Source organism: Anneissia japonica, unplaced genomic scaffold, assembly GCF_011630105.1.
Source record: "Anneissia japonica isolate Jap-2015-1 unplaced genomic scaffold, ASM1163010v1 scaffold701_len334292_cov200, whole genome shotgun sequence".
In the NCBI taxonomy this organism is placed as follows: Eukaryota; Metazoa; Echinodermata; class Crinoidea; order Comatulida; family Comatulidae; genus Anneissia; species Anneissia japonica.
This window is the reverse complement of record NW_022682589.1, coordinates 179259-194055: the sequence shown is the minus strand read 5'-3', so window position 1 is coordinate 194055 and position 14797 is coordinate 179259. Positions and strand designations below refer to the sequence as shown.

The 14797-nt window shown below is 35.3% G+C and overlaps 1 protein-coding gene across 2 annotated transcripts in view; it reads left to right on the top strand.

Moving 5' to 3' along the window:
• The window catches only part of LOC117105421 (L-lactate dehydrogenase-like), a 23039-nt gene extending 8260 nt beyond the window's left edge, over positions 1-14779 (top strand). The window contains exons 1-9 of one of the 2 annotated variants that reach the window (XM_033246665.1): positions 516-660; positions 6674-6813; positions 7480-7597; positions 8663-8773; positions 9367-9429; positions 10393-10566; positions 11196-11313; positions 11586-11709; positions 12185-14779. In XM_033246665.1, coding sequence (XP_033102556.1) covers positions 585-660; positions 6674-6813; positions 7480-7597; positions 8663-8773; positions 9367-9429; positions 10393-10566; positions 11196-11313; positions 11586-11709; positions 12185-12358 — 1098 coding nt within the window. In that variant the 5' untranslated portion in view covers positions 516-584 and the 3' untranslated portion in view covers positions 12359-14779. Of the gene's footprint in view, positions 1-515; positions 661-6673; positions 6814-7479; positions 7598-8662; positions 8774-9366; positions 9430-10392; positions 10567-11195; positions 11314-11585; positions 11710-12184 lie in introns of those variants that run through there. The other variant, XM_033246585.1, reaches the window with a different exon arrangement.
• Positions 14780-14797: the final 18 nt, after the last annotated feature.

The following is a 14797-nucleotide window of genomic DNA, read 5'->3' as shown; positions in this document are numbered from 1 at the left end:
TAATTAAACAATTCCATCTTCTTCAAAACTGTGTAAAAATACCTAGGCTTAGACCTACCGCCCCAAAACATTGTACCGCTTCATGAACGCATTTCTATTCATTTCGTACCACATTTCTCTGTCTAGTAAGGCCTTGCTTGAATGGTTATCAACAGAGGGGTGTAGGGTATTATATTGAATAGCTGACCAAAACCTTACCAAAAACAATGATTAATATCATATCTTCGTAAGTACTTAGCCAATTTTAACGGGAAAAGCGTGAAAATGTTCAAAATCATGAAATAAAACATTATTCGTAGTCCACTATATAATTTATGGCATAACATTATAAAATAAATGTACATCAGTCAAGGATTGCTTATGTGTAGTTGTGAAAACCTAAGAGATTAATCACCAGATAAAGGCTAATCCTTTTTTTTCATTTAGCCATGGATCTCGACCTGCAGTGAATAAACCAAATGGTAGGTTTTTACTGTTAAATAAAAGATTCTATTGTCAATAAATAAGTTGTAGGAGGAACTTGAATGTATAAATACCAGTACTAAAGTATTATTTGGCAGTCTAAACTGTCATTATCAAGTGAAATGGTTTATCAGCTAACGAAAGTAGGGTTGAGGCGTTTGACATCTATAGGACTGAAGACAAAATGGAATCTCATGTGTAGGTATACTTTAACTAATTTAACAACTAGAAGTTAATTATAAAGATGATTATAAAATGATAATATCTAAAAAATTTACTGTCTTCATCAGTATTATTTTAATGCTACTAATATATATTTACCATTTAATTTGTAGATTGTTTCTAGAAAATGAGTCTCTACTTTAGGTAAACTGAAACTATCACGAGTTTATAAGAATTGAAGTCTACAAAATAATAATAATAATAATAATAACGATTTTTAAAGCGCAAACATCACCACCAAAAGTAGGTGCTCAAGGCGCAGTTTCAAAACAACAGGAAGAGAACAAACAGATCACAAAGAACAAAGTGAAAACATGTTTTTTATTTTAATTTATTAAAGAAAATTAAGCAGCACAAGAAATCAAATATCAGAAATTACCTTGTCAGTTTTCCTGGAATATTTCACATTTAATTTCATTTCATCTTATGTTCCCTTTTCTTATCTTTCCTTATCTTTATGTTACCAAAAATTACTTACCTTTACTTTCCCTTTCTGATGTATTCCTTGTTTCCTTATATAATATTTTTTTCACACTATATTCCTTTCTCATGTTACCGTATCTTTCTTTCCTATCTTTCAGATCTTCCTCATGTGACCTTTTCTTTTCTTTTCATTTTTCTTATGTTTCCTTATCTATTCCTTTTCATTGTCTTTCTTAATTCTCCTGTTCTTTTCAGTTTCTTTTTCTTTCTTTGTCTTTCCTTTCTCATGTCAGATTATCTTTCTTTTCTTGTTCTTTCTCATATAACCTTTTCTTTTCTTTCATTTTTCTTTCTTATGTTTCCTTATCCATTCCTTTTCATTATATTTCTTAAGTTCCTGTTCTTTTCCTTTTCTTTCTTATGTTTTCTTATCTTTGTTTCTCTTTTCTTTCTCACCTTGTTCTTTATTATGTGACATTTCCATTTCTTTCATTTTCTTTCTTTGTTTCCTTATCCATTTCTTTCCATTATATTTCTTAAGTTTCCTGTTCTTTTCCTTTTCTTTGTCTTTTTATGTTTCCTTATCTTTCCTTTCTCTTTTCTTTCTCATGTTACCTTATCTTTTTTTCCTTATTCTTTCTCATGTGACCTTTCCTTTTCTTTCTTATGTTTCCTTCTTTTTTTTCCTCCTCCTTCTCATGTTACCTCATCTTTTGTTCCTTATTCTTTCTCATTTTACCTTTTTTTTCTTTATGTTACCTTATCCATTCCTTTTTATTATATTTCTTAAGTTTTCTGTACATTTCCTTTTCTTTTCTTACAGAAAAAATTACTAGACCTTAAGTTTCCAATCCTTTCAATCATATCCTTTCAGTTTCCTTACCTATTCATTCTAGTTACAAAGAAGTATCATCATGACTTTTGCTTACTCCTTATTTCCTAACTACTTACCATCTAAAGTTGGAAGGCATCTCTTAGTAGATGTGATTTCAGAGACAATTTGAAAGTATTTATTGACTCACAAGATCTAATTGTCAAAGGCAGATTGTTCCACAAGCGTGGAGCAGCAACAGAAAAAGCTCTGTCTCCCCAGGAATTGTGTGATTTGGGCTGATGCAGGAGGAGTTGATTGGAAAATGTAAGTTACATTTAGGAGCATACCAATGGAGTATATCTGCAATGTAAGTCTGGAACCAAGTCATTTTTGAATTTAAAGACGATCAGCAAAATTTTGTAAATAATCCGGTGCGTTAGAGGAAGCCAGTGTAAATCTTTCAGAATGTTGGTAATATGTGCATATTTAGAAGTTTTAGTGATTAGACGTGCAGCTGAATTTTGAATTAATTGAAGACGGTGTTAATGTCCATATAGCAGGGAGTTACCCATGTCAAGACGGGAGGTGACAAATGAGTGCACAAGTTGTTCGGCCGCTGTTTTGTCAATGTATTTTCTAATACTACGAATGTTGCGTATATGGAAAGATGAAGTGGAGGTAATTAGAGATGTGATTATTCATTGTCAAAGTAGCATCCATGATAGTAACCCCAAGGTTCCTAACAAGCGGTGAGGTGTAAATTTGAGATTCTCCAATGGTGAGGTAATTTTGTGGAAGTTTTTCATGCTGTCGATGTGAACCAATTAAAATACAGTATATTCTGTCTTTTCATCATTAAGTTTAAGGAAGTTTTGTTTCATCCACCTACGCAACTCAGAAATGCAATTTTCAAGAGATTCAAGAGAAATATGACTTTGTATAATTGTAGGCTTAAATGAAAGGTAAATCTGTGTATCATCAGCATACACATGATAAGATAGATTATATCTACTAATGATATCTGGGATTGGGTATATGTATATAGTAAACAACTGGGGTTCGAGGACAGATCCCTGTGGTACAGAATGATTCAAGAAGACCGGTTCAGAAACGGCTTCTCCCACACATACATGTTGAGGCCTATGAGACAAGTACGACCGGCACCATTCCAATGCGCGGCCTTTAACACCAATATACTTACTAAGTCTAGCAAGCAAAATACTATGGTCAACAGTATCGAACGCAGCACTCAAATCCAATAGCACTAGAGCAGTGAGTTTCCCCTCATCCATAGCATGCAGGATGTCATTGTGAACACAAAGTAAGGCGGTTTCCGTGCTGTGGTGTGCTCTATATGCAGACTGCAATGGGTCAAGCAGAGCGTGTGTTTGAATGTGTGCCAATAATCTTGTTGATGCAACTCTATCTATTGTCCTCCCTAGGAAACTTAAATTTGAAATAGGCCTATAATTATTCAGAACTTCAGGATCAAGGTTGGATTTCTTCAGTGTAGGATGAATATGTGCAATCTTAAAAGCAGCAGGAAAACAACCACATTCCAAAGACTTATTGACTATATTAGTGATGAATAGAACAAAGACATGGATACATTTTCTGATCGAGGAAACTGGTACAGGGTCAAGTTCACAGGATTTAGGTGGTGAATTTTTAATAAGGTCAGATATCTCTTCCTCACTTGCAGGTTCAAACTCCTTGAACAGTGTGGGCAAGAACCGGTATTGTCCTGAGAGTTATCCTGGACCAAAGTATCCCGGATTTTCCGAACTTTGTCAACAAAAAAGACAGAAAACCTCTAAACAAGATCTATGTCAGAAACAGTAAATGGAAGAACTGATGACTTTGAGCGGTGTAGAAGGTCATTTAAAACCTTGAACAGTTTCTTCTGATCACCTGAACAGTCTTTAACAAGAACAGAATAGTACTCTGTTTTTGCCTGTTCAATAAGATTAGTAACCAAACATCTTTGATTGCAGTATTTTTGCCTGTCAAAATGAGCCCTTGATTTCATCCATTTCCTTTCAAGTTGACGGCGGATTTTCCGTGCAGAGCGTATCTCATCCGTAAACCAGGACTTAGATGACTTAAGTTTGATGATTTTTGCTTTTACTGGTGCATACCGATCAAGAACTAGTCTCAAATCAGTAAAATTCTTAGCACAAGTATCTATATCACAGTCAACAGAGAAGGTATTCAAAAGATGAGCCTGAATATCATTTTCAAATGCAATCATATCAACTCGTCTGAGATCACGTCTCTTAACAAGAATTGTTTGTATTGGAGGTTTTTTTAAATTAAGCTTGCAAATAATTGCAAAATGATCTGAAAGACCGGGGTGGATGTGTAATTCAGACAGCAATGAAAGATCTCGAGTGATCAAAAGATCAAGGCAGTGCCCACCACAATGTGAGGCCTCATTTACATGCTGCAAAAAACCAAAGGACGTCAGTAGTGTTTTGAAATTATTTGCTGCCATGTCATTATCATCATCCATGTGAATGTTAAAATCGCCACAGAAGACAACCTCAGATGGATGCAAAAGATATTCAGCAACCATCCTTTCAAAAGCACTAAGAAATTCAGCAATGGACAATGCAGGTCGTGGTCGATAAATGTTGACAAGGCGAACTGACTTAGAATTAGCTGTGACCCCTGTGTGTATAGCTTCAAAAGAATTATATTGCCTAACATCTATTTGAAATTTCACAGTTAAACAAGATCTAAAAAGAATGCCAACACCACCCCCTATTCTATCTGCCCTAGGAATAGGCCTATGCCTGTATAGCTATATCCAGTTGGGGTTAAATTGCCAACCACCATGTCGTCATCTGGTCTCAGCCATGTCTCGGACACTGCCACAATATCAAGGTTGTGGTCAACGACAAAGTCGACAAAATCATGAGATTTGTTACGCAGTGACCGTGCATTAAGTATGCTAAAAGAAATAAGTGACTTTAATGCCAAAGTTTTATTTACACATTTATGTGAATGGGGCTCTTGAAGGGAGAAACAGTTTGCTTGGATTTGACTCATCGGCCTGCTCTACACCCACGGCTTGGCCGTAGGATATGTAACTCCTAATAATCCGCTCATAAGCACTAGGAGTTAACCTGGCTTTATGGCTACAGTTCAGAGAGAATAATAATTTCCTATTATATTTAATGATCGACTTGTTAGGCTTAGGCCTAGATCTACCTATAGTGCTAGGCCTAGATCTACCTATTGTGCTAGGCCTAGGCCTAGAAACGCCTGTGGCAGGTAGTAGGTAAGGGACAGCAGGCCTCAAGAAATTGATTTGGTGAAGCAGAACATGCTGACCAGGGCCTAGCAAAAAGTGAAAATTAAAAGCAAGTTTACTTATGGACCTGGCAGCAGGCAAAATTGGACAAAACAAAAAAGACATACCAGAAGACAAATACAAACGAAAAACAGAACAAAAACAAGCAAAACAGGAGAATTAAGGCAAATGTTGAAGACATTTTCAGAGGCAGCTCTACCACAGCGCCACCACCCACATCAATTAGGGAGTTCATGTTATTATAACTCATTTAAAAGTTTTTTTAGTCTTACTGCATAGTTTAGTTTTAATTTGTGAGGTCACTTTTGTTTGCAGTGGCAAACATTGTGCACTAAATGAAAAAATAAATAAAAATGGTTTGAAAATGAACTGTTACTGGTTATTTCATTTCCATATAATAGTTTACATAGAGTGGTCTTCGACATTTTTATTTAATCTATTTATTTTATTCTATTTTATTTCATTCCACCTAACACTGTAAACTTCCAATAACAGGGTGCGGTATATATTAAATTGATTTTAATTTCAGACTCATTGCCCAATCAAATAGATTTATAAACAATTAACAAAAGTTGTATCGGATGCAGATTGGTGTATCTAAGAGTCTTGAAATGGGGGAGGGTTGTGAAGGTGAAGTGTGGGAGGGACTCAATGATTAGGTGAGGGGGAGTTAGCTCGCAAAATAATGTGGTTTTTATCTACTTCTGCATATCTTTGTGCTTTTGAAGATTTTCAAGGGAGGGGCAGACTTGGAGACTTGGGGATCAAGATTTTTTTTTTGGAAGGGGCTGCCCCCCCCCCCCCCCCGAAAACGGCGCCGCGAGCACCCCTACGGATGGATACGTGCGCCTAACAAAATGACATTATTATTATTATTAAATGGACCAAGGAGTGTGTCATAAATAAATTTCTCATAAGGCCCAATCACACTTGTAATAACGGTCCAGGGCCACCTTACTATGACCTACTTATCAAAACGACTGTTCCCTTCACAGTTAGTATTTTAAGTCAGCTTAGGGTTGCACTGTGATTGTTCAAACCATCAAACTTTTTGATTTGGGGTCAGGTTATTGCATGATATGATTCCGAAAAATTAACCGTTGTCATAGTGACCTTGGCAACCCAGGTTCAGCCTTCAACTTTGGTAACTCAGGAGTCATGTAAGGGTGTAAGGGTATAAAACTGCATAATTATAGGTATGGATCTGCAATAGTTAATTGAAGCATAAAACCATGGATAAACATAGTATAATAGTATAGTATGATATTATATTATGTTTATCCATAATATAGGCTTGGATTGTTACAATTAACCAGGGTGATTTCATAGTGAACTGAATGAAAAACCACCTAGCAAAAAAAGAAGTCCTTTAATTTTAGTTAATATTATATTTCATTTATGATATATCATATTTAATAATTATATTTTGTTTACAGACATAAAAGGAAAACCTACAACAGTTTTCCCGCTGATGAATCCGGAGACTCAGGAAGCTAAAAATCCATGTGACATGAAAGTGACAGTAGTGGGAGTGGGACAAGTCGGAATGGCTTGTGCCTTCAGCCTCATAACACAGGTAAGAATAGTTACATATAAACAAGGAAACGGAAGCCTCTTAAGCAAGGCATTGCGCAGTTAATGTAGTGATGAATTGTGTATGTTTGATCCTTTTAATTGTTTGCGGTTAAATTTTATGAGATAGCTTTTTATTGTTGAACACCCACAAAAGTCTGAAGAAGACTTATAATTTCCAGTGGGGTCCTTCTGGTTGTGATTGGGATGTACACTGAGAGACAGTCCCCTACTCTGAAGAGTGTACTTTGTTTTTTAACATAACATGGTCAATAACACACAGGAGCAACAGCTTAAATGTCTCATCCAAAAGATGGTACACTATCCTACTTGTATTACAGCCCTCCAGCTGAAATACAAGGAGAGCAGAAGGACCAAGAGATCTCCACGGTCCAGCGCACACATAGTGGCTACTACCAGTTTAGCTGACTGAGCTAAGCTGCTGTCAACGGATACCTTTACCCTTTGCACTTTAAACCAACTAATAATATTGCCAATTCTCTCTCAAGTGAGAACACCCCTTGATAACGAAATGAAACATTCAGCCCCTGGATGCATGCTTAACATCCTATCAACATTCTCTATGCTTTCTGTACTGCTTAATCAACATAAGTTCTTTGTCTATAAGAAAGAAGCAATATTTAAAAATAACAGCAAATGATTTTCACAGAGCGTGTGCAGTGAACTTGCCCTTGTGGATGTGATAAAGGACAAGTTAGAGGGAGAGGTGCTTGATCTACAGCATGGCTTGGCATTCCTTAAAGGGGTCAAAATCAGTGGAAGTACAGGTAGGCTTAGCTAGTAGAAAAATAAATTTCCTTGCTAACAACAACAAAATCTTTAATATTCATTGTTCTTTTTAAACAACTCAAAAGTAAAGCCTTGTCCAGGCTATCAAATTTTATTTGACAAAAACATGTGACATGACATCACATCATTGCCATATATAGGCACATCAGGGCTATATATGGGCATACTACACTTTTTTGTCAAAGATAATGTGATAGCCTTTTAAGTTCTCTCTCCGAATATCATGTAATTAAATTAAACAGTAGTAAAGTACAGCATTTTAACATGTAATTAATTTATTTAGTTTAAACTAATCATGATTAATGTTGAACCAGATGAAAGAATTAAGGTATATAGGCAAGACTTTTTTATACCTTCTTCAATAATTGTGATTTTGATTAATAAAATTATAAAATTTTGTTTTTGGCCAATTTGCACACCCTCCGCCATAAAAAATGGAAATTAAAACAAAAATTGTTTAAATTTATCATTCTCCTGAAATATAAAAAAATACATGATACATATATTTCTTCCTAATCATATAAATTTAATGCATTTTTCAATCTCATTATGTCACTGTTTACATTTATCAATAAAATTTCATTTTTCTTTGCCTCTGCTAGATGCTTTTAGCAAAATCATTTTGCTAAATAAGAAAACAAAATTTTATTTATATACTTTTTCCGCCCTCCTCTGACGATTTTTAAAAGATTATGTTCACTAAACAAGGTCTTAAAATGTCTCACCGTAGTAATAATGATAATGATACCAATTCGGGATTTGGGGTAGGCTACAGAGGCATGTGTGCCGTCATCCACTTCAATATCTACACATTTTAGTAATAAAAAAAACTCCCCTTGTTTCTGATAAATTGAAATCCGATAATTGTGGTTAATGTAAGGCTACTACCTACAGCCACTCAGAGGATAGATAAATCAGGATGATTATATTTTCAACAAGCATTAAAAAATGATTACAGGCTCATAAACAATATTGACTTATTCTAGTACATGCTAGGCACTATCACCTGCCACTTTAACTATGTCATAATATTTATTGTGTAGATTATAGTGTGACAGCTGGCTCCAAGCTGTGTATAATCACCGCCGGTGCTCGTCAGAAAGAGGGTGAAAGTCGACTGAATCTTGTACAAAGGAATGCTGATATTTTCAAATGTTAGTAGTCAGAATGTTTAAGCATTCATAACATATATGCCATCTCAAAACCGACATCAGTGACCAAATCTTGAAAATCTATTTTCTAATATATTTATTCTCCACATTATAAGCTTTAAAATGATAGGTCATTTACTGTAATCCACTTACTATTGCCAAAGTTGTGAGTAAAAGTCTTACAGCTTCCCTCTACTAAAGTACACAATACTGGCACATTCTAATGCTAATTACTCAGTTTAACAATTAGCGACAGTATGCTAATTTTGGGATGGCATGCCTCGTATGTGTTAATTTCATTGTAATGTTGTTTCTTTCTGAGTTAATGTAAATTTAGTGATTTCTCTAGGCTTCCTATGATAATGTAATCACATTTCCTTCTCTATGGGCAATGTCGACATTAATAATTTTCTATGTTCGCCCATATTGTATATTTTATCTGTCTATGAGTATGTACGCAGTAGGTCTAATTTACTTATTTATCCAGCCAATCGCAAATTAGCTAGAGACAATGATTGGACATAATTAACCATCCTGTCTCGAGTATTTCATAAATTATTCTGTTTATGTATTCAATCTTTTATTTCTTATTGAAGGTATTGTCCCTCAGTTGGTAAAATACAGTCCAGGCACTTGTATTCTTGTTGTCAGCAATCCAGGTATGTACACCATTCATTTATTTTATTTGAGTTAATTATATCTTCTCAGAGAATATTCTAGCTGGAGAATTCATCCCACTGAGACAAAAGTATTCAATCAGAAAGAAAATATAAGTTTAACCACAAGAAAACCAGAAACCAAAACTGTGGTCTCTTTCACCTCCCCCCCCCCTTTCTCTATGTTTCCCATCCCTTGTTTAGGCTCCCGCCTGTTAGCCTTGCAATGTTAGCTTTAGGCCTAGTTCAGACTAGGTGGATAAACCCGGCTCAACTCACCGGGTTTATGCATGTGCCAGTCTGAACTAGGTGGCTTATCTCAAGCCGGGCTGTGTTCCTATAGTAACTAGGCCTGGCGTGCCACCTTGTTTAACTTTTCTAAGCCGGGTTTAATCGCTGCGGGGAGGGGGGGTCTTGCGTTGACTTCCGGTAAAAAAATGACCAATCAGCATTTAATTATGCAATGTTTCAAAACTTGTTTTCTGGTTACGGTTCATTAATATGCAAATGCTCGCGCCTGGCTAATCCTGCTAGTCTGAACGCCCAGCAAAGTTAAGTCGGGCTTAACCTTGAGCCGGGCTTAACGTAAGCCTGGCTTATCTCCAAGTCTGAATGTAGTAGCCTAACTGCAATCAATCAATCAATCAAACAAATTCAAGGATATTTTTGCCAAATAAGTTCATGAATTTGTGTGTGTAATTTTGTCACCTGCTCTGATGCAACTACTAAATTAGTTTTCTAACCTCCTTAAGGTCTGCCAGTACCTATTTATTTTCCTGGCTGGAAAGTAGAAGGGGACAGTTAAGCTGATGATGTGATTGAAACCATGACCTAAATTTTGAGAGGTTGAATCTCCCAACAGCTCCCTCAATCCAGAAATGTTAACTCAAGATATGTGACTAAATAATGCATAGAATACTTTATAATGTCCCAATGTAGATAACATTCAGCTTATTTTTTTTACAGTTGATATCTTGACTTACGTTACGTGGAAGTTGAGCGGGTTGCCTAGTAACCGAGTGTTCGGAAGTGGCACAAACTTGGACACAGGACGCTTGCGCTTTCTACTTGGCGAGAAACTCAACATTTACCCAACAAGTTGTCATGGATGGATAATCGGAGAACATGGTGACTCAAGCGGTAAGGGTTTTAAACTCTTTTAGTTGCAGCTAGTTAACAGTGCATTGACATTTTACCCTCTTTATACTCCTGAATGTGCCCTTGCCAAAATATACAATTAAGAGACGAACTTCAGAGGTTTAGACAGTCTTTTGTACCCAATTCTATCCATATATTTAATAGACGTACCAAAAGGTGATTATCGTAATTCTCCATCCCTGCTAATTTTTAAATGGAATTTTCTTGCATACTGCCTATATGTATTTTAATATAAACGCAATAATTTTGTACTAGTCTAAACCTGGTCTTAATCATTTTAACATAAATGCAATAATTTTATACTATTTTAATGCATTTTCTGCTCTTTGTCTTTTATCTTCGTCCTGTGTTTTAATATATCTTAATACTTTTTACTGTCTTTTAATGTTTTTATAGTTTATCTTAATGTTCTAACATCACTTAATGCTTATATTTATGTTTGATCGCTTAGCTTCAAAACACATTTCTGTTATATTCATGTATAATAAACTGAATAAAATGAATTGAAATTGAATTGAATTGAATTGAGATTCAAACCCCTGATATTAAATATCAAGGTCTGTCTGTTCTGTTTCCTATTATGAAATTAGTATTTCTTGTCTTTCTTTCAGTGCCAGTATGGTCGTCTGCCAATGTCGCTGGTGTGCCACTTCTGTCACTAAACCCTTTACTCGGAAAGGAGGAGGATGACGACCATTGGTACCAAGTTCACCGACAGGTAGTCAATAGGTAATTTCTGAAGAAAAAATCATTTTCAAGTATTTTTCTTTACGAATATGATCAACTGTATTGCAATTAGCAAAAAATATGAAATTGAAGTTTAACAATATTTCATATAATGAAATTAATATGGAATACGGAATTAATCAAACTTTGCTACCATGAGGGGAAGAAAACAAAGTATCTGCAGCAGCTTATTAATATGCAATATTTATTTTACCATATTATATACAAGTTTTTTTTATTTTATGGAACTCATATGCTTATATTCTTCACCATAGTGCGTATGATGTGATTCGCCTCAAAGGGTACACATCGTGGGCGATTGGTTTAAGCGTCGGCACCTTAGCATCCAGTATCATCCGAAACCAGCGCAGTGTCTTTGCAATCTCCACACTAGTACAGGTGAGATAATTTTTTTCATATTTAATAGCATTTTTTTAGCTATTTCTCCATTACATAAACAAGTCAAACCAGGAGTTGGTTAAACCTTCCAGCTTCCAAGAGCTGATCATTATGGGCCCTCAGCTACATTGAGAGAGAGTGGTAGCACCAGCAAGGATCAGGGAGCTCCGTGTCTTTGGACCAAAAATATTATAATTTTCCGATCCAAAGTTATTGGTTTCTTAATATTGTGATCTAAAGCACAAATTGCCATCCTAAACGCTGAAATCTCTTTAGTAGTGTATTTTCTCATTAATCACTCGAACCGTTGACCCTTACCAGAAACCCTATGTAGCCCCCTTTGGCTTAGACTTTTTAGACCCCTCCCCCTTAGGAAATTTTTATTTTAGGTCATAGGTCGTTCTCGATGTTCATTATTTCTTTATGCTATATTTGAAAACAATTTACAAAAAAATGTATTTAAACTTAATTCTAGAACTACCATGGAATAGAGAATGAAGTTTTCCTGAGTTTACCTTGTATTCTTGGCAAAGACGGAGTGAGTCAGGTAATTCGGCAGAATTTGAACAATCACGAGCTTCACCAGCTACAACAAAGTGCACAGACATTATGGGATGTTCAACAAGGACTGAATTTGGAGAAGAAATAGTCATCACTATTCAGATGAATTATTTCATGTGGAGAATTACTCCAAAGTCAACTCAACACAATTTTAACACACGGTACCCTATTTAAAGATGTAGCATATTTAAGGACATAACACAGAACTGTTGGTTTTAAACTGTGTCCACATATCAAGTTTTATACGAAAACATGTGTGATTTGCACATGGGTGTAGGAGAGAGTTTGCCTGTGAAAGGCTGGTCTTTGTTTTTTTTCAAAAACCAAGATACTGGCTTCAGGGCCAGTTGTGGAGCCACAATCTTCATTTATAATTGTAGGAATGAAAGCGAAAGCATTTGCAAGTTTTCTTAGGGCATCCCATAGCAGCCCCACTTCCACATCCTTTCACAAGCTCCCATGCCTATGTAGTTGCTCATAGTCAAAGTACATCATCATGTATGGATGAATCACAGGCAATAGACTGATTCAGCGATGTTTGTTTACAGCCGGTCACATGACATAACTTGGGTATACCATGGACAACATTGCAGTGCGATTAGTTTGAAAGTATATGGTCGCTAAAACAATCCCCCACAGTTTACTTGAGAAATAAAAGGCAAAAAAAGTGAATACGATTGTTCAGAATAGTGTTTATTAACTTATCTTAGCGTTCTCCTAGCATTGTATGCTTTGAAATTTAAGTAATTCTTCGTAAACCTTAGCTAGCCTTAAAATCGTAGCGTAGTTCGCGGGTCAAAGACATGTGCATACGTAAACAGGCCGTAGATGTGCAGGGACCTAGGTCTAACATTTGTCGAAAAATCTCAGTGTTTGCGGTCATTATATTTTGGAACATTAGCAAACCCTTATGGCAAAATTTTCAATTTCCAATCAATTTGGTAGTTTGCTGGAAATTATGCTTAAAAATGTTATCTTAGATAATGGTAGTGATAATCATTCAACTGTCTTGAAACTTAGCCTACTTGTCTAAATATATAATCTATTAATATCGTGTATTTCAAACAGATGTAGTGTGAACCTCCGTGTCCATACTAAAAAATGCTCAGTGGAAAATATATCTGATTTTCCCATATTTGGACATAATATCGCAAATATCGGGTAGCAGTTGTCAACACAAATCGTCACCCTCAGTCTTTCATCTCGAGGAGTTAAGTTGTATAATGAGAGGTATTTGAGGAGTCATAATGAACAATGTAATTTCCATGTGTATGGATTAAATAAAGAATATGTGGCTAAGACAAGACACACCAGTCACTCGTCACAAAAATCAATTTTTAGTTATTAATACAGGGTTGAGCTATAAAATGGTAACAGAATCATTTAAATCTAACATTTCATTATAAAGTTACAGGAGCTTAAACATACAGCTGTTTAAAGAACAATATTTGAGAAATCAGCCTTCGAATTTTATGATTTTGGGCATTTCTTAGGCAGAAACCATCACCAAATCATACAAAATTGTTGTCTTAACATTATAGATATATATAAGTTAGTTTAGTGCAATAAAATAGATTTTCAAAATTTTGGCCTTCCAGAATGTTTTGGCCATTATCTCCTAACAGGATTTACGATGAGTGACTGGTTTGGCTTGGCTTTGCCACAAATGTCTGTCATTAACCACACCCATTGATAGTGTGGACAGAGTGGAGATAAGGAAAAGCCATGTATATTGTCTTGACTACTGGTAGTCAGGGGCAGATTCGGATCACTCAAAACACCCAATAGGTTATTTCCAGGCATCAAGAAGACAAAAAAAACAAAAAAAAAACTGCCACAGGTATGGGCATTTATACTGCGCCTTTCTCACATTGTTCGGGGAAAAACTCAAGGCAGCATGTTATACAGCATACAGAAATATAATTGAAAGTACTAGGCAAAAGTGACTGCCATTATTCCAGGAATTTTCTTTGGAATATTCTTGACTTTGTGCAATTCATGTGATCCAAGTTTAAAAAAAATTCTGATGTGAATCACTGAATAACAAAAGGGGAAAGAATAAGCAATGGGGTTTGAAAGGCTGAAGTATGTGTTAAGAAAGATAAAGTATGCAAGAGAAAGTCATGGAGTATATCTTAACCCTTTGCTGTGATAATTCACTGTGTTTTTGTAATGTTTAGCAATTAGGTTTAGTATGCTTCAAACCCTCTTGTTTATGTCTTATGTATATTTTGTGTATTATTTTCCTTTTTTGGACTAAGAATTGATAATGGTGCTATAGATAAATTTGCTCATGCATTATGAAGGTCATTTTTTTAAATTAATCATTTTCATATAGCTTTCTCAAAACATTAATTTAAGAAGTGAGCCAATTTTGATGCATATTTTTTGCTTAGTGTTAATATAATCATGCGGCTAGCATTTAGAGTAAATGAAAATTTGCAAGAAATGAGGTAGTAAAGTATGATGTAAGTGGCAATAAATAACTAATAAATTATATAAGATACAACATTTCTGTCTTCATCAG